This window comes from Lepus europaeus, chromosome 10 (assembly GCF_033115175.1).
Source record: "Lepus europaeus isolate LE1 chromosome 10, mLepTim1.pri, whole genome shotgun sequence".
NCBI lineage: Eukaryota > Metazoa > Chordata > Mammalia > Lagomorpha > Leporidae > Lepus > Lepus europaeus.
Window position 1 is genome coordinate 75928095 of NC_084836.1, and position 22136 is coordinate 75950230.

The 22136-nt window shown below is 46.6% G+C and overlaps 1 protein-coding gene across 1 annotated transcript; it reads left to right on the forward strand.

Moving 5' to 3' along the window:
- Positions 1–6596: 6596 nt before the first annotated feature.
- On the forward strand, positions 6597–12600 carry NANP (N-acetylneuraminic acid phosphatase). Its single transcript, XM_062203767.1, has 2 exons — positions 6597–6756; positions 9987–12600. Exons 1-2 carry the CDS (start codon positions 6667–6669, stop codon positions 10641–10643), a joined length of 747 nt encoding a protein of 248 aa, XP_062059751.1. The 5' UTR covers positions 6597–6666; the 3' UTR covers positions 10644–12600.
- Positions 12601–22136: the final 9536 nt, after the last annotated feature.

The following is a 22136-nucleotide window of genomic DNA, read 5'->3' on the forward strand; positions in this document are numbered from 1 at the left end:
CACTCCCCAGATGGTTGCAAATGGCCAGAGCTGGGTTGATTTGAAGCCAGGAGCCAGGACTTTCTTCCAGGTCTTCATCATGGGGGCAGGGGCCTAAGCACTTGGGCCCTCTTCCACTGCTTTCCCAAGCCATAGAAGAGAGCAGGACTGGAAGAGGAGCAGCCAGGACACCCATGTAGGATGCTGGCACCCGCAGGCAGAGGCTTAGCCTACTAGGCAATAGCGGCAGCCCCCAGGGTACAGAGATTATGCACATATACAAACACACCCTGGGTATGCAGCACTCAGTCATTTCATCACCACGTTTATTGCCTCATCGCGTTCCAGGCCAAGGTAGGGGGCCCGGCAATGAGGGACTGGAGGCCATCTCCCTGGGGAAACTCTTCAACCTCCAGCCCGGAGCACCCAGAAAGACACGGATATATACCCCAGGCCCCATACAGATAACATTCATTGCGTGCAATCATGCATAGCACAGGAACAAAACAAGTTTACAAGGTAGCAAAGATCAGGGTACAAGCTCTGCTGAGCAAAGAACATCATACACCTTCATCAGAAGTCACATCCTGGCTGTAGGAATGTGAGACGAAGAGTCTTGTGCCTTCAGAACAACAAGCACAGGAAACAGGATTAGATAAAGGACAGCCTCAGCCTGCTGCATCTCATGTCGGGCCAGGGCCACTAGCCCCGACAATTATGCACATATACAAACACACCCTGGGTATGTAAGCTTGAGTGATGATTATCAGCATGTCTTAATCCTTGGGTAACACTGTTGGGGAACTACTGTTAACCTAGATGTGTTCTGGCCTCTTTATGAACCACTTAGTATCTTCTAATTTTTACCTCTGACTTCAAAAACAATCTGGAAACTTATTCTGTATTTGTCACAGATCTCTAAGATTCGTGCTCTCAAAAACCTGTCATCAGAATCAGAGGGTGATATATGCAGACTGGTAATGCTGGAGATGGCAGAGTAGGATTATGGAATGGATACTTCTTGGAGGAGAGCACACTGAAGCTGTGCCTCAAGACTGCCCATGGCCAGATTAGTGACTAAGAAAACCAGCCTCTGTATTTTGTTCTCCCTCACCCACCCCTGCATAACAAGGAGAAGGCTAAAATGAGAGGAAGAAGGCAAGGCCTTTTCACCCTATTTCTGCAGAAATTACCCCCAGGAAATCTTTGGTTAGCAATTCCAATAAATCATTGTTAATCCTGTGAATCCCAAATTTCAGAGGAAACCCCATTATTTACATTTTCAAGTCTACGTGGTGTTCCATCCAGGCCAATTTCAATGGACAGTCCCTGTCTTCATCTGTTTTCTATTGTTATAACCAAATACCATGGGCCAGCACTGTGGCAGGGCGGGTAAAGCCACCATCTACAATGCTAGCATCCCAAATAGGTGCTGTTTTGAGACCCAGCTGCTACACTTCTGATCCAGCTCTCTGCTATGGCCTGGAAAAGCAGTGGAAGATGGCCCAAGTCCTGGGGCCCCTACACCCACATGGGAGACCCAGAAGAAGCCCCAGGCTCCTGACTTCGGATCAGTTCAGCTCTGGCTGTTGCAGCCATTTGGGGAATGAACCAGCAGATGGAAGATCTCTCTCCCTCTCTCTCTGCCTCTGCCTCTCTGTAACTCCACCTTTCAAATAAATAAATCTTAAAAAAAAATTAATCAAATGCCACAGGCTGGGAACTTCATAAGTAAGTAAGACCCCTGCTAAAAGTAAATATTAAAATAATATTTTAGCAAGGGTTAAAAAGTTTGGCTGCTGACAGTAGCCATTCCTTAAGATAACTGTGTCTCTACCTGCCTGCAGAATAACCTTGGGAAACTGCCTTGTGAAACTGCTCTGTGTAACTGTCTCACGCGATAACACTTGCAGGAGTCCGGAAAAGAGTTGCAATAAGGTTCTGTGACCATTGTATAAACTTACCCCTTCCCTCACTAAAATCACAACAAGAGTTTGCCCTTCAAAATAGCTAATCACCAAACGCCCCGCATACATATGTTAATCAGGTGGCTATTGTCTTTAAAAACTGCTGTAACCCCTACTCAGGGCTCTCTCGACTGCCTGTGGTGCTGGGGAGCCCGTGTTACAAACGTTTAATAAATATCCTCTTGCTTTTGCATCTTCTGGTCTGGAGATTGGTTTTTTGGGCGACCACCCGAGTGTGTAACTCTAACTCTCAAATAAAATAAAATAAAATATATTTTTTAAAATGTCCAAGGGTAAATTCCTAGCAATGGGAATGATTGGCCAAAGGATGGACATGAATTCTTTTCAAAGGAAATTGCAACAATTTATTCTTGAGCCAGAATGCAAGTGCTTATTTTCCTACATAGTCACCATCTCTGGCTCTCAAACATTTAATGTTTGCTCACACCACATGTGAAAATGGTATATTATTATACCCTGAATTTGTCTTTCTTAAAATATGACTGTGATTAACCACATTTCAGGCATTCATTAGCTGTATTTATTTTCCTATCCTCTGGCCAAGCTGTTAGGAATTAAGAGATGATGTCACTTTGAGTATCAGTATATACACACACACGCACACACACACACACCCTTGTATATATGATGTACTTCAAAAAGTTGATAAAAATGGAATTAAAAATAAATTTAATTTAGGTGCAAAAGCCCGTAAATATGGCTTTTCAAAACTTTATATCAAATTAAGCTTGATTTTAATTCTATTTCCATGAATTTTTTGAAGTACCCTCATGTATGATATTTAAAGCCTCAAAAAGTGAATGAGATTCCCAAGGGAGTAAGCATAGTGAGGCAGACCTGGGACACCCCAAAGTCAGAAAATCAGGAGGAGGAACCAGCAGAGACCATGAAGTAGTGAGCAAGGAAGAAAATTAAGAAAGGGTGATATCCCAAAAGCCAAGTAAAGAAAGTTCATCTAGGAGAAAAGAATAATAAGTTGGTCTGATCACCACTTTAAAACAGTGAGATGAAGCCAGAGAACACAGAGGAGGTCCCTGGTGGCTTGACAGATGTCGTTTTAGTGGAATGATGTGAGTGAAAGGCTGATTAGAGCAGATTCGACAGATGGGAAAATGCTGAAGATGCAAGAGTGAAGTGAAGAATTGCTGAAAAGAGCTCGCAAAGTAAGAGTGGGAATCCAGTGAACAGCAGAAAACACTGGCCACAGGAAGTAATAGAGGGGGGCCAGTGCTGTGGCTCAGTGGGTTAATGCCTTGGCCTGAATTACCAGCATCCCATATGGGCACTGGTTCAAGACCAGCTGCTCCACTTCTGATCCAGCTCTCTGCTATGGCCTGGGAAAGCAGTAGAAGATGGCCCAAGTCCTTAGGCCCCTGTACCTGCATGGAGAGACCCGGAGGAAGCTCCTGGCTCCTGGCTTCAGATCAGCTCAGCTCTGGTCGTTGCAGCCAATTGGGGAGTGAACCAGCAGATGGAAGACCTCTCTCTTTCTCTCTCTCTCTCCTCTCTCTGTGTAACTTTGACTTTCAAATAAATAAATAAAATCTTTAAAAAAAAAAAAGAAGTAATGGAGGAAGTTCATTTAAGGATACAAAGCAGGTGAATTAGTGACTGACTGATAGTTACTGGGCAGATATGGGAACCTGAAATACTCTTCTGGTTATTTCCAGCTCATCCCTATCCTAGTAATATCTCACTTAGACAACGTTAAACTCGAGGGAAAAATCTCTCAAGATCATGGAATTGTACTGAACTTACACAAACAGGAAGGTAGGAAGGGCAGGGAGAGACTTTCCCTAAGGTAGGCAAGGACAGGCTCAATGTTGCTATCAGCATCCTGAAGCAATGGTGCAGTTCTGCAGAGTGCAGAGTTCAAGAGAAGCAAGTGCTACCGTTTAGTCTCCATTTTATTTGTTTTTGGATCCACTACACATCTTTTACTTAGACTTTACTTCCCAAAAATGTAAAGATCTCCTGTAACTACTAGTAACTGTCAAGACAACTAGTTTAACTACTTAGTAATTAGAGTTCCATCTATAATGAGGAATCTGGTCACAGGAAAACTCATTAGTCCACAAAAACTACCAGTAGCATTTGAAGCCTTAAAACACTTACATTTAGGAAGCATTAAGGCTGCTAGGATGTACCCCATCTGGCTGTGATAGCCCTTTAAGTAGAAGAGCAGATGGGTCATGAAATGCCATTAGACATATTGTCACAAAGGGAAACATGTCAAATAACTCACCCATTAATAGGATTGCTGATATATTCGTCTGTACCTCATTTAAGCTAAGATTTGTGCCTAAATCAATAAATTCTATGTACACATCAGAAAAAAAGACACTGCTCCTATCTACAAGCTTCATGCCTATAAGCAGTTTTATGCTAAATTTTTTCTGACATTCCAGGTAACTAAAAATAAGTAACTCCAAATAATGCCTCCCCAATTTGCCTGATTGCTAATCTAAATGGCCATAATTGGTAGCCTGAGATTTAGCTCACAATTTTGCAGGTTCAAAGTCCAAACAGCATAGAGCATGCTCAACAGCCACCAAATTGCTGTATCATCTCATGGCAAATCACAGATGGCAATGAAATGAGTGTGGGAAATTACATCTCCAACCAGGAGCAGACAGAGTTAAGTTGGAGCCAGACTTCATCCTTTCATAAACACCCTACTGCAAGAGCTCCAGAGGAGTCCCATGAGAACCACTTATCCTAAGGCCCTCCCAACAGGCTCCACCTCCCAAAGGTTCAGCACCACCCTGAGGATCATGTGTCACAGTGGAGCCCTAGGCAACACCCAAACCATAGCACCAAAGTAGCAATATGTCAATTGTTATTCTGCTGCATGACAGAAATACAAGGTAGTCTGCCATTACAGAAGAAAGCTCTGCTAACAGAGAGAAAAGCCAGCTGAGGGGACAATATTGTGGTGTAGTGGGATAGGCCACCATCTGCAACACCACCATCCCATATAAGTACTGGTTCTGATCCCAGCTGCTCCACTTCCAACCCAGCTCTCTGCTAATATGTCTGGGAAAGCATATTACATGTGATGTACATGGTACTTGGGCCCCTGCTATCCACGTGGGAGACCTGGATGGAGTTCCTGGCTCCTGGCTTTGACCTGGCCCAACTCCAGCTGTTGCAGCCATTTGGAGAGTGAACCAGCAGAAGTTTGCACTTGCTCTCCTTCCAACTCTTTTAAATAAATAATATAAAACTCTTATAATATAAAACTCTTTTAAATAAATAAATAAATAACTTTTTTTTAAAAAGCCTAGAGGCTGGCACTGTGGCATAGTGGGTAAAGCTGCCACATGCAGTGCCAGCATCCCATATGGGCACCAGTTCAAGTCCCGGCTGCTCTACTTCTGATCAAGCTCTCTGCTATGTATGGCCTGAGAAAGCAGTAGAAGATGGCCCAACTCCTTGGGCCCCTGCACCTGGAAGAATTTCCTAGATCTTGGCTTCAGATGGGCACAGCTCCAGATGTTGCCACCATGTAGGGAGTGAACCAGCAGATGGAAGACCTCTCTCTCTCTCTTTCACACTTTCTCTCTCTCTCTCTGCCTTTCAAACAATAAATAAATCTTTTTTTAGAAAAAAGCCCTATTGTTAATCATATGCCTCAAGGGTTGGCAAATATTTTCTGTAAAGGTCTAAATAACAAACACTAAGCTTTTGTGGTCACACTCACTTGTAACCACTCAAGCCTCCCACTGTACTGTAAAAGCAGCAAGACAGCACAGACATAAATGACTATGTTGTGTTCCAGTTGTTAAAGGAAAACCTGAGCTGAGTTAATTTGGGCTAATTTCTTTGGGCAAGGAAAAGGTTCTCGGATCAGGCAGCATTCCAGACAAAAGCTGGTTCAGAATGCACCATCGCACCTTGTGTGCAAGCTGCTCTGGGCCATGGACAGGGAAGGGACCTACAGAAACCACTGATAGGCTGCAGTCCGACTTTCCTGTCGCGTTTCATTGGCTAAGTTGCCTGGCTACAATTTATTCACACACCCAGCCAGGACTCAGTTTCCACGGAGCTGGGAGGCCACTTTGGGACAGAAGCCACTACCACAAAGTTTTAGGCCACATTGGACACAATAAAACTGGAGAACAACATTTGAATTTCATACAATTTTTGTATGTCACAAATGCTTTTTTTTTAAATCAGCCATTCAATAATGTACTGTAGCTCATAGCTCCACAAAATCAGGTGACAAACCCAAACTGGCCTGTGATACATCATTTCCTGTCACCGATAACCAGGTAGCTAAATCTCAGTAAAGTTACCCACCAAAGCAGCACATTAAAAGATCCGCATTCCAAACCCTGCTCACGCCGGGAGGGGAAAGAGGGACGAAAGCCAGCTGCGGGAAGCGGCTGAACGGAAAGAATAAACCACTTCCGCCACCAGCCACTGCGGGACATACGCCTGCCTCCCGCGCTTCCCTACCCAGACCCGGAAGTCTCGCGACACCTACCGGTTCCCAGACGTTCGGGTATGAGACATCTCGCGGGATTCCCGGTGAGACTCCTGCGCGCCCGCGGGGACTCTCGAGCGGCGCACGACAGTCAGGTGACCTCAGGACTCGGCCCACATCGTCCAGGCCGGGCCGCCGCTTCACGCATGCGCCGGCGGCAGCTGCGGCCGCGGCGAGTTGGCGCGTTGCTGTTCTGTGGCGGCCGGCGGTATGGGGCTGAGTCGCGTGCGGGCCGTTTTCTTCGACCTGGACAACACGCTCATCGACACCGCCGGCGCGAGCAGGCTAGGCATGTTGGAGGTAACGTCTCCGGCCCCTCCGGGCGGCCTCCGCGCGCTCTCGCGTCCGCTCGGCACCCCGGCCTGTTGGCGCGGGTCGCGTTCCGCGTTCGAGACCCTGCTGCCGTCCCGGAGATGGAGAGCGTGGCCCAGGGGTGAGCGGGCGAGGGTCGAGGTTTGGGCACGCCGCGTTCCGGGAGGCTGCGCGGAGCGGGGTCAGGGCCCGGAAGAGTGTCCGGGAAGTGCCACGGAGGCAGGGCGCCCGCGGACGTGCCGGAGCGCGCCCGCCTCGGGAGGAGACGCGGACGCGGCGGGGGCGGCCGCACGCTCGACCCCCGAGGCACACCGCTGGCGGAGGTGCACCGGGCTGAGCCTTGCCTCGGCGCTTTCTCCGCAGGAGCGGCTCCGGCCGCCGGGCCTGCTGCGCCCGTAGCGTCGGCGCAGCAACAGGAGTGGACGCGTGGTGTGGGGCGTTGCTGCGTGCGGGCTCGCTTCGTGCCCAGGCCTTCCTCCTGCTCCTCCAGCTCTGATCCCCCGCTGCTTTCTCCCTCTGCCTTTGGTTTCCAAGAGAGAGTCAAAGATTAGCACGTGCGAAAAAAACTTTTCAAAACAGTCTTTCAACCCTGAGTGCCTTTTTCTCTTCCTGGATCTACAGCCTTTTCATCCTGTTCTTTCCTGCATTTCACTCTTGCTGCATGTTCACTGTCCCGTGCTTTAAATTTGTATTATTGTATTTATTGCAGAGAGAGGAAGAGAGCTCCCATCAATTGGGTCACTCCTCAGGTGCCCAGAACAGCTGGGACTGGAACATAGCAAAGCCAGGAACTGGGAACCCCATCCAAGTCTCCCTCAGCCAGTTGAGCCATCGCCAACCAGGATGCCCATGAGCAGGATACTAACCAGGAGCAGAACTGGGAGTCAAACCCGGGCACTGATACCAGGTGTCCTAGAGCTGCTGCACCAAATGCCTGCTCCATTTCATACTTTTAAAACATTGTGTTAATTATTTTTTAAAAAGATTTATTTATTTATTTGAAAAGCGGAGTTCACAGAAAGAGCAAGAGATAGAGGTCTTCGCCTGATTCATTCCCCAAATAACCACAGTGGCCGGGGCTGGGCCAGGCGGAGGCAGGAGCTTCTTGCGGGGTCCCCTGCGTGGATGCAGGGGCTCAGGTATTTGGGCCGTCTTGTGCTGCTCTCCCAGGCACATTAGCAGAAAGCTGGAGTAGAAGTAGAGCAGCAGGGTCTCAAACCAGAGCCCATATGGGATGCCAGTGCCCTAGGCTGTGACTTAACCACTATCCCACAAGCCAGCCCCTAAAAGCATTTTAAAAGAACATCTTCCTGGGATCTTCCTGCTGTAGATAATACTTTTGTGGAAAAGAAATCCTTACCATTACCTCCTTTATTCCTAAACTCATTGCAGTGTTGCTTCCTAGAATGAAATAGATTTGCCTGGTCAGCCCGTCCCTTCCAAAGTACCCGAATCAGTGGGCATTTTCAGTCTGTCTGAATGTCTGCTGAGGTGCCCCTTCCATCTTCTTACTCTGGACCTTGGCATTGGGCCCTGCCCTGTGCTGAAAGTACACATTTGCCTTGTTGATGGGGTTAATGATTATATGCATGTCAGGCTATGATGAAGTAGAGGTGATTAGTTTTAAAAATGCAGATGATGGAGTGATGAAGAGGTTTATTAGCAAGATAACCTCAGTGTGTTGCAATTAAAGTTTTTTAGGCCAATTCTTAACCACAGACCAAGAGTTCAGGTTTCTTTTAAATTATCAGGTTGAAAGGCAGTTACAGAGAGGGAAACAGAAAGGGAGATCTTTACCCCACAGATGGCCATAGTGGCTGGTGCTGGGCTAGGCCAAAGCCAGGAGCTTCATCTGGGTCTCCTGTGTGGGTGCACGGCCCAAGGATTTGGGTCATAATCTGCTGCTTTCCCTAGTGTATCAACAGGGAGTTGCATTGGAAGTGGAACAGCCAGGCCTCAAACCAGCGCTCATGTGCCACCCATGTGGGAGACCTAAGGTGAAGCCCTTGGCTTCATTGTGGCCATCTGGGGAGTGGACCAGTGGATGGAACATTTCCATCTGTCCCTCTCTGTTACTCTTTCAAAATAAATAAATACATCTTTAAAAAAAAAAAAAAGATGAAGTAGCATTAGTTTCTCTGAGAAGAACCTAAGTAATGATTGTCAGAAATTTACAGTGTTATATTGAGTGTAAGCACAAGCTTTACTAAATGGAGTGGTTACTGAGTATGCCAAATAAATGAAGAGTGGGGCCGGCGCTGCGGCTCACTAGGCTAATCCTCCACCTGCGGTGCTGGCACACCAGGTTCTAGTCCCGGTCGGGGTGCCGGATTCTGTCCCGGTCGCTCCTTTTCCTGTCCAGCTCTCTGCTGTGGCCTGGGAGTGCAGTGGAGGATGGCCGAAGTGCTTAGGCCCTGCACCCGCATGGGAGACCAGGAGAAGCACCTGGCTCCTGGCTTCGGATCAGCGTGGTGTGCTGGCCGCAGTGGCCATTGGGGAGGTGAACCAACAGAAAAAGGAAGACCTTTCTGTCTCTCTCACTGTCCACTCTGCCTGTCAAAAAAATAAATAAATAAAAAATATTAAAAAAAATAAATAAATGAAGAGTGGTTACTGAGTATGAATGAAGAATCTTCTTAGGAGAGAAATTGGTTAAAAAAAAAATACACATGCCGGCACCGCTGTAGCTCAATAGGCTAATCCTCCGCCTGCGGTGCCGGCACACCGGGTTCTAGTCCCAGTCAGGGCGCCAGATTCTGTCCCGGTTGCTCCTCTTCCAGGCCAGCTCTCTGCTATGGCCCGGGAGTGCAGTGGAGGATGGCCCAAGTGCTTGGGCCCTGCACCCACATGGGAGACCAGGAGAAGCACCTGGCTCCTGCCTTCGGATCAGCGCGTTGCGCCGGCCATTGGGGAGTGAACCAACGGAAAAGGAAGACCTTTCTCTCTGTCTCTCTCTCTCTCACTGTCCACTCTGCCTGTCAAAAAATAAATAAATAAATACACACACAGATAAATTAGTCATCTAGAGCAAATGGAAGATGTTGATTTTGGTGTCTCTCAAAACACCACCAAATCCCACCAAAAAGGGCATGGGGGTGGCCCTACTCTAGGACAGAAGAGTGGAGCTAGACTCCCTCAGCCACCTGCAGGAGCACAGCTCCTCAGAGCGTGGCTACCCGAGGTGTGAAGTGTTAATGGGTCTATTCTCCTTTATTTAGGTGATAAAGCTCTTACAATCAAAATACCAGTATGAAGAAGAAGCTGAAATCATCTGTGATAAAGTTCAAGTTAAACTCAGCAAGGAGTGTTTTCATCCGTACAATACATGCATTACTGACCTGAGGACGTCACATTGGGAAGAAGCAATCCAGGAAACAAAAGGTGGTACGGACAATAGGAAATTGGCTGAAGAATGTTATTTCCTGTGGAAGTCTACCCGTTTACAGCACATGACACTAGCAGAAGACGTCAAGGCCATGCTCACTGAACTTCGAAAGGAGGTCCGCCTGCTCTTACTGACAAACGGTGACAGGCAGACCCAGAGGGAGAAGATTGAGGCTTGTGCCTGTCAGTCCTACTTTGATGCCATCGTTATAGGTGGAGAACACAAAGAGGAGAAACCGGCACCTTCAATATTTTACCACTGCTGTGACCTCCTTGGAGTCCAGCCTGGAGACTGCGTGATGGTGGGTGACACGTTAGAAACCGACATACAAGGAGGCCTCAACGCAGGGCTGAAAGCCACCGTCTGGATAAATAAAAATGGAATAGTGCCGCTGAAGTCATCCCCTGTCCCCCATTACATGGTTTCATCGGTGCTGGAGTTGCCTGCTCTCTTGCCGAGTATAGACTGTAAACTCAGTAAGTCGGCCTGAGGCACACACAGGCCACAGTTGTGAATCCCCAGCGCTGGAACTAAGTGCTGAGGCGTTCCGTTACTGTGGTGCAGTTCTAAGAGTAGTTTCACAATGGCCGTTATTGTGAGTGTCTTTCCAATCCTGCTGCTTTGGACAGCCAACCATTGCCTGGTGTTGGTATCTGGAAATCCAGATTGCATTAACACAAGTTACTATTAGTGTAGCTCAGGAAACTTGAGGAAATAATATTATTTGTTAATCTGTGACTTGAGATTTTTGAAAATTAATTTATTAATCTTTTAGTATCTGGATTCCATGATACTACATGATTGCATAGGTATAGGTTTTATGGTTTAAAATTGATATTAAAAAAAGATATTCTAGATTGTATGTAAATAGAGAATCACCAGAACAACAACTGAATATGGCTGATATGAAATAAGTAGTAAGTCATCCAGGCATTTTATAGTGAAACTATTTTGCATATTTCCCTTTTAAATGTGTAAAGTTTTTACCTACTTTGGGTGTATAGTATTTTTAATCTATTTCTGCATGACCTTTTCTGGTGGTCAGTTTATCAATGCTGGGTACCTGATACATTCCTCCATGGGAAAGTGTTACAAATCAATCAAATTGCGGTGCTCCTTTTCCACACCTTTGCAGAGGGAGCTGGTAACTTCCTTGTAGCCTTTACTTTTTGAGGAGATATTTTTACTTTTCCCAGGCACACAGTAGGGTTCAGCAGGCTGGGCTATTTTGCTGGGGATAAATGCAAGCCATGGCACCAGAAGTTATTTTCCCTGTATGGATCCATAAGAGGATAATTTACCCTATGTGGCCTAACCAGGCAGGCTCATCTCTCCCATTGGCTGAATGGTTTCACCCCATCATGAAACTAACAGAAGATTAGGCTTTGCTATGAATCATTTCCCGAGTGCTATTTTAATACTTCAGTGACTCTTCCTGGAGTTCCGTTCTGCCTTAACTCTTTTGTGAATACATCACTTCACAAATTTCTATATCCAATTCAGGGTTCATGTTGAGCTTAATAATTAACCGCTCTGTAAAATTTGCCCTAGATTGTCTGTGATTCACCAAACTTGGAGTAAAGTGGTTAAAAAATAAAGGGAAAATGGTTATTACAGTAGGAAACATGATTTCAGTTGGGTGAGTGGGTTTTTGTGTGTTTTTTGTTGTTGTTTTTGGAGGGTGTAGATTTTTAAGACTTATTTGAGACAAGTGCTAATTTAAAGTATGTTGGGATATGCCTAAATGTGGCTCCAAGATTGATATTCAGAATCAAATTCTAGATGATGCCCGTCTGAGAACCTATTTCTTTAGCTAGTTGTTCCCTCTCTAGTACCCTGAACAGAATTCTCTTTCTTATACAAATGCCCTTATGTGTTTATTTGTCTCTCAGTTTTAAAAAATATGATTGTATCCTTGCCTGGGTGCTGTTGCTGTGAAACTGAATGTCTGAACAGAGTATGTTTGTAGTTCCAGCTCTGGTATCCATGCGACCTTGGTTGTCCTTTAACTATTTAAAAATCATTCTATTGGAAGATTTGGGCAAATATTGAGCATGATTTCTCTGATGTGTGATGCTGAGTGCTTGTCCTTTCAGCTACAGGGTGGGTGCAGGCCGCATCACCTTTGTTACACTAACTCTTACATCATGGTGACAGACCTCAACAAGATAGCTCCTAGGGTGAGCTGTTCTTCAGCAACAGTGATTTGGGGGAGAATAGGGAATAATTGACTTTCCCTGTCTTCACAGTTTGTATTCTGTATAGTACAGTAATGCAATCTTACATTCCATTTGCACCTTCCTTCAGGAAGAACTTTGTGGTTTTCTACCTTCTGAGTGGAATGTTACAGAAGATATTTTAAAATATTTGAGATAGACTTGTGATTTTATTAATAATGTTTTGGCTTAGAATCTTATTCCTTAAAATTAAAAAATTATGTAACTGCAGTGTTTTGTCATCTGTATTTTTTCATAGCTTCCCCCATAGTGGCTGGTACAGAGCCAGCAATCCTCTCCCAAGCATCACTCTTCTAGAAGACCTAGAGTGGGCATAGGGAGCGCTGTGTGGGAAACTGATGGAAATGGATGTGTCCTGGTTCCACGTCCACGCACCGGCACACGGATGACCTAGATCTGGCGGTGCTCGATGGCATGGGAGAGCAGGGTGTTGAGCTCACAGGAGTTTACTGTTTTTCAGACTTCTTTGCAACCCACAAAAAGATACATTTTCCAACATAACCCCTTAAATGCACTTATAGAACATTAATATGTATATATTAGATATGGTTTGTATAGATAACATAAAACCTACCATGCTTTGTTTGATGCTTAGATATTTTTTCATTCTTTTTATCTAATTAAGGAATATATTAATTTCTGAACCAGTAGTACTTGTAGTACACAAATCAAATAAAACGGCAAATGGCAGAAAGTCAGTCTCCTTATCTCTCCCCGGACCCACAGCCTGGCTAAAGACTATGCTGTTACCAGCCTAGCCTCATATATGAATCTGCATACTGAAGTATGTGGGACTACGGAGAAGTCCTTGAATTCAGGCAGATTACGGCTGCATTTCAGTGTTAGGAAATAGTGTTCCTAAGGAGTCATGAAGCTTCTGTTTAAGCCAATTCATGTTAGAAACATTTTTATGATCTCAGCCAAATACAGAGCCTTCTTGGATCTCATTGAAAAGGTACAGGTTCTGTTGATACTCTGCCTTTCAGCTCACCTGAGGAGAGGAACACAGCTGTGGATCCCTGACCCTTGTGTCAGCCTGGGGGAGCTGCCCACTGCCTGGTGCCTGTCACCTGGTGGTTCCTCTTGTCTCTTAGGTTGGATTCCTTGTGTTCTGTATCTTGTGTATTCCTGGTTTTAATTCATTCTTTTTGGTGACATGCCTCCTCACAATCCATGTGTGTGAGAGATGAAATTTGGGGGATGTTACATGTCTGAAAATGTCTTCATTCTCCCATCATTGATCGTTTTCATTTGAATTCCAAGTCTCTGGTCTTCTAGGAACCATTTATATGAAGTCAGAAACATCATAGAAAATGAATATTGTGAAAAAAACTGCACAGTTTTCCTTTTTTTTCCTTTCCCTTTTGCACCAAAATAAATTTTTTAAAATTCCATTCTCCACAAACTTTTTTTTTTTTAAGATTTTTTTATTTATTTATTTGAGAGAGTTACAACAGTGAGAAGGAGACAGAGAAAGGTCTTCCATCCGTTGGTTCATTCCTCAATGGCCTCAACGGCCAGAGCTGAGCCAATCAGGAGCCAGGAGTTTCTTCCTGGTCTCCCATGTGGGTGCAGGGGCCAAGGAGTTGGGCCATCTTCTACTGCTTTCTTAGGCCATAGCAGAGAGCTGGATTGGAAGAGGAGCAGCCAGGACTAGAACCGGCGCCCATATGGGATGCCAGCACTGCAGGTGCCACAATGCTGACCCCAGTACCTACAACTTTCAAGGAGTCTCCTGCATACCTCACTGTGTCACAGCTTTTCCCACTGTAAGTCTTGTATCTGTTATGTCTTTTGCCCATTTTCCACATGCTTTCCAGTTCCCAAAATGTTACTACACCCACTTTCCCAGTCTGTGCGTGTCTGTGTGTTTGTATGCAAATTTCTTTACTGTAGTTCTAGTTGGGTTTGGGGTAGAAGCTGTCAGGTGTGTACTTCCATGCATCTTCCACTTTGATGTGGAAAATCTGCCCTGTTTCCTGTTCAGGATCACAGAACTGGTCCTTGCCCCAGAGTCACTATCCCTAGCTCCAGAAATACTCATTTCTTTTTCTTCTAATTTTGATTTGAATTACCCAACTTCATTTATTTATTTGAGAGGTAGAGGGACAGAGAAAGGTCTTCATCCACTGGCTCACTCCCCAAATGCCCACAATGGCCAGAGCTAGGCACTAGGCTGATCTGAAGCCAGGAGCTTCCTCCAGGTCTCCCACATGAGGATGGCTTGGGCCATCCTCTACTGCCCTCCCAGGCCATAAGTAGAGAGCCGGATTGGAAGAGGAGCAGCCAGGACACGAATTGGCACCACAGGCAGAGGCCTAGCCTACTATGCCACAACACTGGCCCCATAACACTTTCTTAACTCTCAGGGTTGATATTGGTGTTCCTTTTTGTCTTGTATTCTTTTATCAGTAATTTTTAAGGCATTTGTTTGAAAAAGTGACAGAGAAAGAGATATATCTGCTTGTTCACTTCCCAAATGGCCACAACCGCTGGGCCAGGATGAAGCCAGGAGCCAGAAACTCCATCCTGCTATATGGGTGGCAGGAACTCAGCACTTCAGCCATCAACCACTGCTTCCCAGGTGCATTAGCCTGGAGGTGGATTAGAAGCAGAGTAACTAGAACTGGAACCAGCACTTTGATATGGGATACAAGCATCCCAAGGAGAGGCTTAACCTGCTGCACCACAATGCTTGCCCCTTAAGAAAATTATTTTCATTTTATTTGACATTCTACCTGCTAGTCTACTCCCCAATTGCCTGCACGGGCCAGAGCTAGGCTTAAGCTGAAGGCAGGGGCCAGGAACTTAATATGGGATTCCCACATAGGTGGAAGGCATTCAAGTACTTGGCTGAGCCCTCATCTGCCTCCCAGGATGAGCATCAGCAGGAACCTGAATTGGAAGCAAAGGCGGGACTCCATGTGGGATGTTACCAAGCAGTGGCTTAGCTGCTGCACCAAATGCCTCCCCTGCCCTGCATTCTTGAATTCTCGGCTTTGGTTCCACACAGATGTTGATTTTGTTTGACATGAACCTGATAGGAGAACAGCATCTTCAGCCAACAGCAGCAACTGTCCCTATAATCCCTTTTTTAAAAATTTATTTATTTATTTATTTATTTATTTGAAACACAGAGGAACAGAGAGAGGGAACAACATCTATCTGCTGGTTCACTCCCCAAATGGCTGACAGGGCCTGGGCCAGGTAGAAGCCAGGAGCTCCATCTGAGTCAACCACATGGGTGGCAGGGGTACAAGTACTTGGACCATCTTGCATTGCTTTCCCAAGTGCATTAACAGGGAGCTGGATCAGATGTGGAGCAACCAGGACTAGCTCCAGTATGGGATGCTGGCATCACAGGTGGTGGCTTAACCCACTGGGCCACAATACTGGCCCCCCTACAGTGACTTCTGACATAGTCATATCTCTTATTTATAATCAAAATCCTTCTGACTAGGATATGTCCAATTTATACTTTTAAAAAAAGTGTTTCAAAGGGAGTGTCCCAGAGAGCTGGAGAGACAGACCTTCCACCTGCTGGTTCATTTGCTAAATGGTCACAAAGGCCAGGACTGGGCGAGGCTGAATCTAGGATTCAAAATGGTATTATAGGTAGAGCTTAGCCCATTGTGCCACAACACTAGCATCCCATTTATACTTACTTAATGTGCATATATGTATATGTATAAATAATCTCCAGGGCCAGATTGTGGTACAGTGTTGTGATGCTGGCATCCTTTAAAAACACTGGTTCTAGTCCTGGCTGCTCCACTTCTGATCCAGCTCCCTGTTAATGTGCCCAGGAAAGCAGGGGAAGATGGCCCAAGTGCTTGGGCCACTTTACTCATGTGGGAGACCCAGAAGAAGCTCCTGGCTCCTGGCTTCAGAACTGCCCAGCCATTGCAGCCATCTGGGGAGTGAATCAGTAGATGGAAGATCCCTCTCTCTCTCTCTCCCTCCCTCACTCCCCCATAACTCTGCCTTTAAATAAATAAATAAAAATCTTTTTAAAAAATCACTCATAGAGGGGCCGGCACTGTAGTTAACGCCCTGGCCTGAAGAGCCGGCATCCTATATGGGCACCGGTTTGAGACCCGGCTGCTCCACTTCCAATCCAGCTCTCTGCTATTGCCTAGGAAAGCAGTAGAAGATGGCCCAAGTCCTTGGGCCCCTGCACCTGTGTGGGAGACCCGGAAAAAGCTCCTGGCTCCTGGCTTCGGATCGGCACAGCACCAGCCTTTGCGGCCAATCAGGGGAGTAAACCAGCGGATGGAAGACCTCTCTCTCTCTCTGCCCCTCCTCTCTCTCTAACTCTGACTTTCAAATAAATAAGTAAATCTTTTAAAATAAATAAATAAATAAAAATATTTTTTAAAAAATTACTCATGGAAATGGAGCTAAAATTTAGTCAGAATATGATTGTATTTTTTAAACTTGTCTTCACATGTATAGCATATAAAATAGTTGTGTCCCCTGGATTTCTTGTGATTTTTCTCATAGGAAGTCAGTCTGACCTTTTACAGATAAAATCTTCAATTTGAAATTTTTAAAAGTCACAGGAGATTAAATGACTAACCAGATAGCTTGGGAAATGTGAGCTCAGTATTCGAAAAGTTCCTGTTTAAAATTGTAGTTGTAATTCCTTTTTTCTTCTGATTTTACTCTCTCCCCCTTCTCTTCCTTCTCCCTCTCCCTCTCCCTCTCCCTCTCCCTCTCCTATTTGAAATAGTCTTTAGAGACTGGGGATCCTGACTCTTAGGACCATTGGAAGGCAGTGGGCTGGGGACCAGGGAGGGGGCAAAGAGACCCTGCTGGGGCAGAGGGAGACAATTGCAGAGCCACAGGTAGGGACGGAAGGGGATGAGGCCAGAGCAGCACACTGGGGATGCAGAACCCACCTCAGGCCCATTTTATTCTCTCGTTTTCCCCACTGGTGTTCTCTGCAGTCTTGGAGGCCTTTGGTTTTTCCGACTGAAAGAACCATGGGGGAGGGCCTTGAGCTGTCCATCCTGGGCCTCATCTTACACCTGTCCAGATCAGGCTCCAAGGGACGCCAGTTATCCTTATGGGGCCACTGGGTGTGAGCAGAACAGGAGACACAAACCGGGCCAGTTGACCTCCGAGTGAGAGTGGGGAACATTACAGGGGTGCAGCTCTTGGTGTCTTCATATTCCATCGTGCCCGTATCCAAACCTTCTCATCTTCTCACGCTCAGTGAGGAAACCACACGCCCTTCCACCTCATGCGAGGGGGCCCGTGACACTCTCATTTTTCAGGTCCTATCTGTAAGTGGCAGTTCCCTGACCTTCTCCTGAGCTGACGAGAACGACCACAGCACATTCTCCATGGACCTTAAATTCAGCTTTCTCGTGGTCCTTCTGCTGTGGAATTCCGGATACCAGCTTTCTCTGCACACTCCTTCAACTGGTACGAGTTAACTTGCATGCAGTTAAGTGAGATGTGACCCAGTACAGGGCAAGGGACACGGGTGACTCAGGGTCCCCGAGATCATCAGCCACAAAAGCATGAGCCGCATTAGCAGTGCAGCCATCCTCGTGGACCCCACAGCCAATGTTTTATCAAGTTTCCTTCCTTGAGGGTAGATTCCTGGTAACTTCAGAGTTACCTACCAAAATGCTGGTAAGAAAGACAGCAGCTTTCTTTTCTTTCTTGAAGCTCTTCCCCATCTCTTCATCTGATGGCATCGCGTTTCTCACGCAGGCTCAGTCCCTACACACCTGAGCTGGGTGCCTCCCCAAGTACCTGGTCAGCAATGTCGCAGCCCCCCTCCACCTCATGGTTGTCACGAGCAGATCCGCAGTGTAGTTTGCTTCTGCTGCTCATCCTCACCCAGCTTCCTGCACCACCCTGCAACCTCTTTTCTCTGAATCACTGTCTGTTTTTCTTCACAGCCACAGCCACAGGCAGAGGCCAGAGCCCAGCAGTTTTCAGTTCTTAAAGAATAATATTTAGGCTGGCATTACAGCATAGCTGGTAAAGCTGTCGCCTGTGATGCTGGCATTCAATATGGGCTTGGGTTAGTGTCCTGGCTGCTCCACTTCCAATTCAGGTCCCCACTAATGGCGTGGGCAAAGCAGCAGAGGATGGCCCAAGTGCTTGGGCCCCTGCACCCACATGGGAGACCCGAATGAAGCTCCTGGCTCCTGGCTTGCAGCCATCTGGGGAGTGAAACAGCAGATAGAAGATCTCTCAGTCTCTCCCTCTCTCTATAACTCTTTCAAATAAATAAATAGTCTCTAAAGAAGAGAGAATGATGTTGATCATTTTATTGAAGCTCAGAGGCTAATGAAATGAACCAATTTAGACTCCTAGATACAGCCTCAGTGCATTTGACACCTGGGTTCAGATGTCATAGACATTGCCAACCTAATTCCTCCCAAATCAGATTCCTATCTGCTCTGCTTGCCATCTTCCACATCTCTGTAATGACGCTTTTTTTTTCCTCTCATAGGAAACATTTCCAATTTTAATTCATCCAATTATGCATCAAAATTGCAAAAGTAGATCTGGAAGCTACAGATGAGTAGCAAAAGCAGGAGGGAAATGAAACGTCCCAGGACATCTTAGAATCTAAAGATCTAAAGATCGGCCGGCGCCGCGGCTCACTAGGCTAATCCTCCGCCTTGCGGCGCCGGCACACCGGGTTCTAGTCCCGGTTGGGGCACCGATCCTGTCCCGGTTGCCCCTCTTCCAGGCCAGCTCTCTGCTGTGGCCAGGGAGTGCAGTGGAGGATGGCCCGAGTCCTTGGGCCCTGCACCCCATGGGAGACCAGGAGAAGCACCTGGCTCCTGCCATCGGATCAGCGCAGTGCGCCGGCCGCAGCGCACCTACCGCGGCGGCCATTGAAGGGTGAACCAACGGCAAAAGGAAGACCTTTCTCCCTGTCTCTCTCTCACTGTCCACTCTGCCTGTCAAAAAAATAAAAATTAAAAAAAAAAAAAAAAAAGAAAGTTCTAAAGACGCAAAGGTGCAGTGAGAGAACTGAAGTTAACGGGTGTTTTCACAACAGGTTACATCTACTCCTGCACTGCATCAGGAAGTTCTCCCTTAGTCTTACCTTCCTCTTTCCTAACTTGTTAATACGGCTTTGTGTTCCAGAATAGTCTCCCCATCTGGGGGAGACTCCACATCTGCTCAGGTGAGTACCACCGGGGCACTTTACTCCAGTGGCCTCTTCACACGGCACCTGCTCCATGTGGGGAATGGATTTCCTCCTGTGCACCTGCAGCACGTTTCAATGTGCTGACCTTGAAGTGTCCTCAACCCACCTGAGCCTTGTCGTCCCACATGGCCATGGGGGACGTTGCACTTCTGCCCAGCTCCCTGGAGAGTAGACCACAGGGTCTTCCTGCACATATTCAGAGGGGTTGGCGGGGGTGGGGGCCAAGTGTTGTAGTGGATTTGTGGTTTTTGCTATGGTCTGAGGTCTCAAAGGGGCTGAGCTTCATGGTGACCATCTTCTTGGTGCTGGACCTACCTTCACCTTTATCTTTCGTCTCCATGTCAACAGAAACTTGGAATGGTCCTGGCAGGCACTCAACAAATAGTCATTGATTGAAGAAGTAACTGACTATTTCTGTGAGAATTATTGCAAATTAAACAAACTCCTCCCAACAAAGAACAATTCATCTGGTTGGTTTTTCTTAAAATGTTACTTTTTCTCCCTCTCACATGTTGAATCAATGATGATGTGATGATGCCATTTCACTTCCTGTAATAGGCCTGTCTCCATGTACCAGCTAACTCCTGTGCCAATGCTGTCTTGCTCATGCAGAATTGACAGCTGATTGGTCGCAAATTCTCATTTACTTGGCAGATCTATTTAATAAGGAGAAATCTTCTTGAGTACATTTACAAACACCAACAGGGACTATCCTTGTGGGAAAAATTCTTAATACAGCTTGAAACATGCCTTAATTTTAAAGGACTTTTCAGGAAGTAGAGTGCTAAACCCATCTGTGACAAGGGAAAGGGGGAAAGTAGCTGGAGTTGGTTGCAGACTAGATGTGACCAATAAAAAAAATTACTCTTCCAGCAATCTATTGTGAAACACACACACACACAAACTTAATGAATTAAAGTAGCAACAATCTTTTGTGGCATCAGCTAGGTTACTGGGTCTCTGGAATAACCAGAATGGCTCATTCATGGACCTGGCACTTCCTGTTGGCTGCTAGCCCAGGGCTCAGTTTGGTCCGTCGGGAGGGTTGGGACACCTGCACCTCTTGCCACGCGGACTAGGACCTCTCCATGGGGTTAACCTGGGCTGTTTCTCAACATTCAAGGGGCAAAGCCCAATGCATAAATGCTTATTAAGCCTCAGTAAGCCTCATCCTCTCCAGTACCTTGTTGCAAGAGCTAGTCAGATAAGAATCGTATACCTGTGAGCAGGACAAGCTCTGCAAAGTCCTAGCAAGGCCTGAGGGTGGAAGGGAAAGGCAGTGCTTCCTCAGAGGGTAAAGCTGGATCCTGGCACACACTGGGGTGTCCCTGCCTTGCTGCTTTTCCATTCGTATTTAAGACAATCACATGGGCCACAGGACTCAATTTCTTTTTTAATAGAACTGCTGTATTCAGTGTATTCCTCCAGTAACTTTACCATTTGGTTACTTCATTTTTTTTTATACAGATTAGGGGCCGGTGCTGTGACACCCACATCCCATGTGGGTGCAGGATTGAGTCCTGATTGTTCTACTTCTGATCCGGCTCCCTGCTGGTACACCTGAGAGGGCAGCAGAGGATGGCCCAGGTCTGCGAGACTCTCTCTCTATCTATCTATCTCTGGCTCTGGCACTCCCTCTCCGTAACTCTGAATGTCAAATGAATAAATAGATCTTTAAAAATACGTATTTATTTAAAGTCAAGCTGGCGCCATGGCTCACTAGGCTAATCCTCCGCCTTGCGGCACCGGCACACCGGGTTCTAGTCCCGGTCGGGGCTCCGGATTCTGTCCCCGTTGCCCCTCTTCCAGGCCAGCTCTCTGCTGTGGCACGGGAGTGCAGTGGAGGATGGCCAAAGTGCTTGGGCCCTGCACCCTATGGGAGACCAGGAGAAGCACCTGGCTCCTGCCTTTGGATCAGCGCAGTGCGCTGGCTACAGCGCGCCAGCCGTGGCGGCTATTGGAGGGTGAACCAACGGCAAAAGGAAGACTTTTCTCTCTGTCTCTCTCTCTCACTGTCCACTCTGCCTGTCAAAAGAAAGAAAGAAAGAAAGAAAGAAAGAGAGAGAGAGAGAGAGAAAGAAAGAAAGTCAGCATTACACAGAAAGAGAGAGATCTTCCATCTACTGGTTCACTTCCCAAGTGGCCACATCAGCATCAGCCAAGGCCGAGTCAGCCCAAAGCCAGGAGCCAGGGTCTTCATCTGGGTCTCTCACGTGGGTGGCAGGGATCCACGTACTTGGGCCATCTTCCACGGATTCTCCCATCCTGTTATCAGGGAGCTGGATCGGAAGTGGAGCAGCTGAGACACAAACTAGCACCCACATGGGATTCAGGTGTCATGGGTGGCAAGTTTTTCCACTATGCCATACGCTGGCCCCAGTTACTTCATTTTTTACATCAAGGCTTTCTGTTTGCGTTGCGGTACTTCGAGAAGTCGGAAAAATGAAGGACTGTCTTTCTTCCACATTTAATTTATTCACACACTCAGAACACTTAATGGGGGTGGGCATTTGGCCTAGCAATTAAGACACCATTTGGGGCAACTACATCCCATACCAGA

Coding starts and splice junctions, on each gene's coding strand:
- NANP (XM_062203767.1), top strand. CDS start 6,667: ATGGGGCTGAGTCGCGTGCGGGCCGTTTTCTTCGACCTGGACAACACG. Junction 6,757..9,986: donor GCAGGCTAGGCATGTTGGAG/GTAACGTCTCCG, acceptor TCCTTTATTTAG/GTGATAAAGCTCTTACAATC.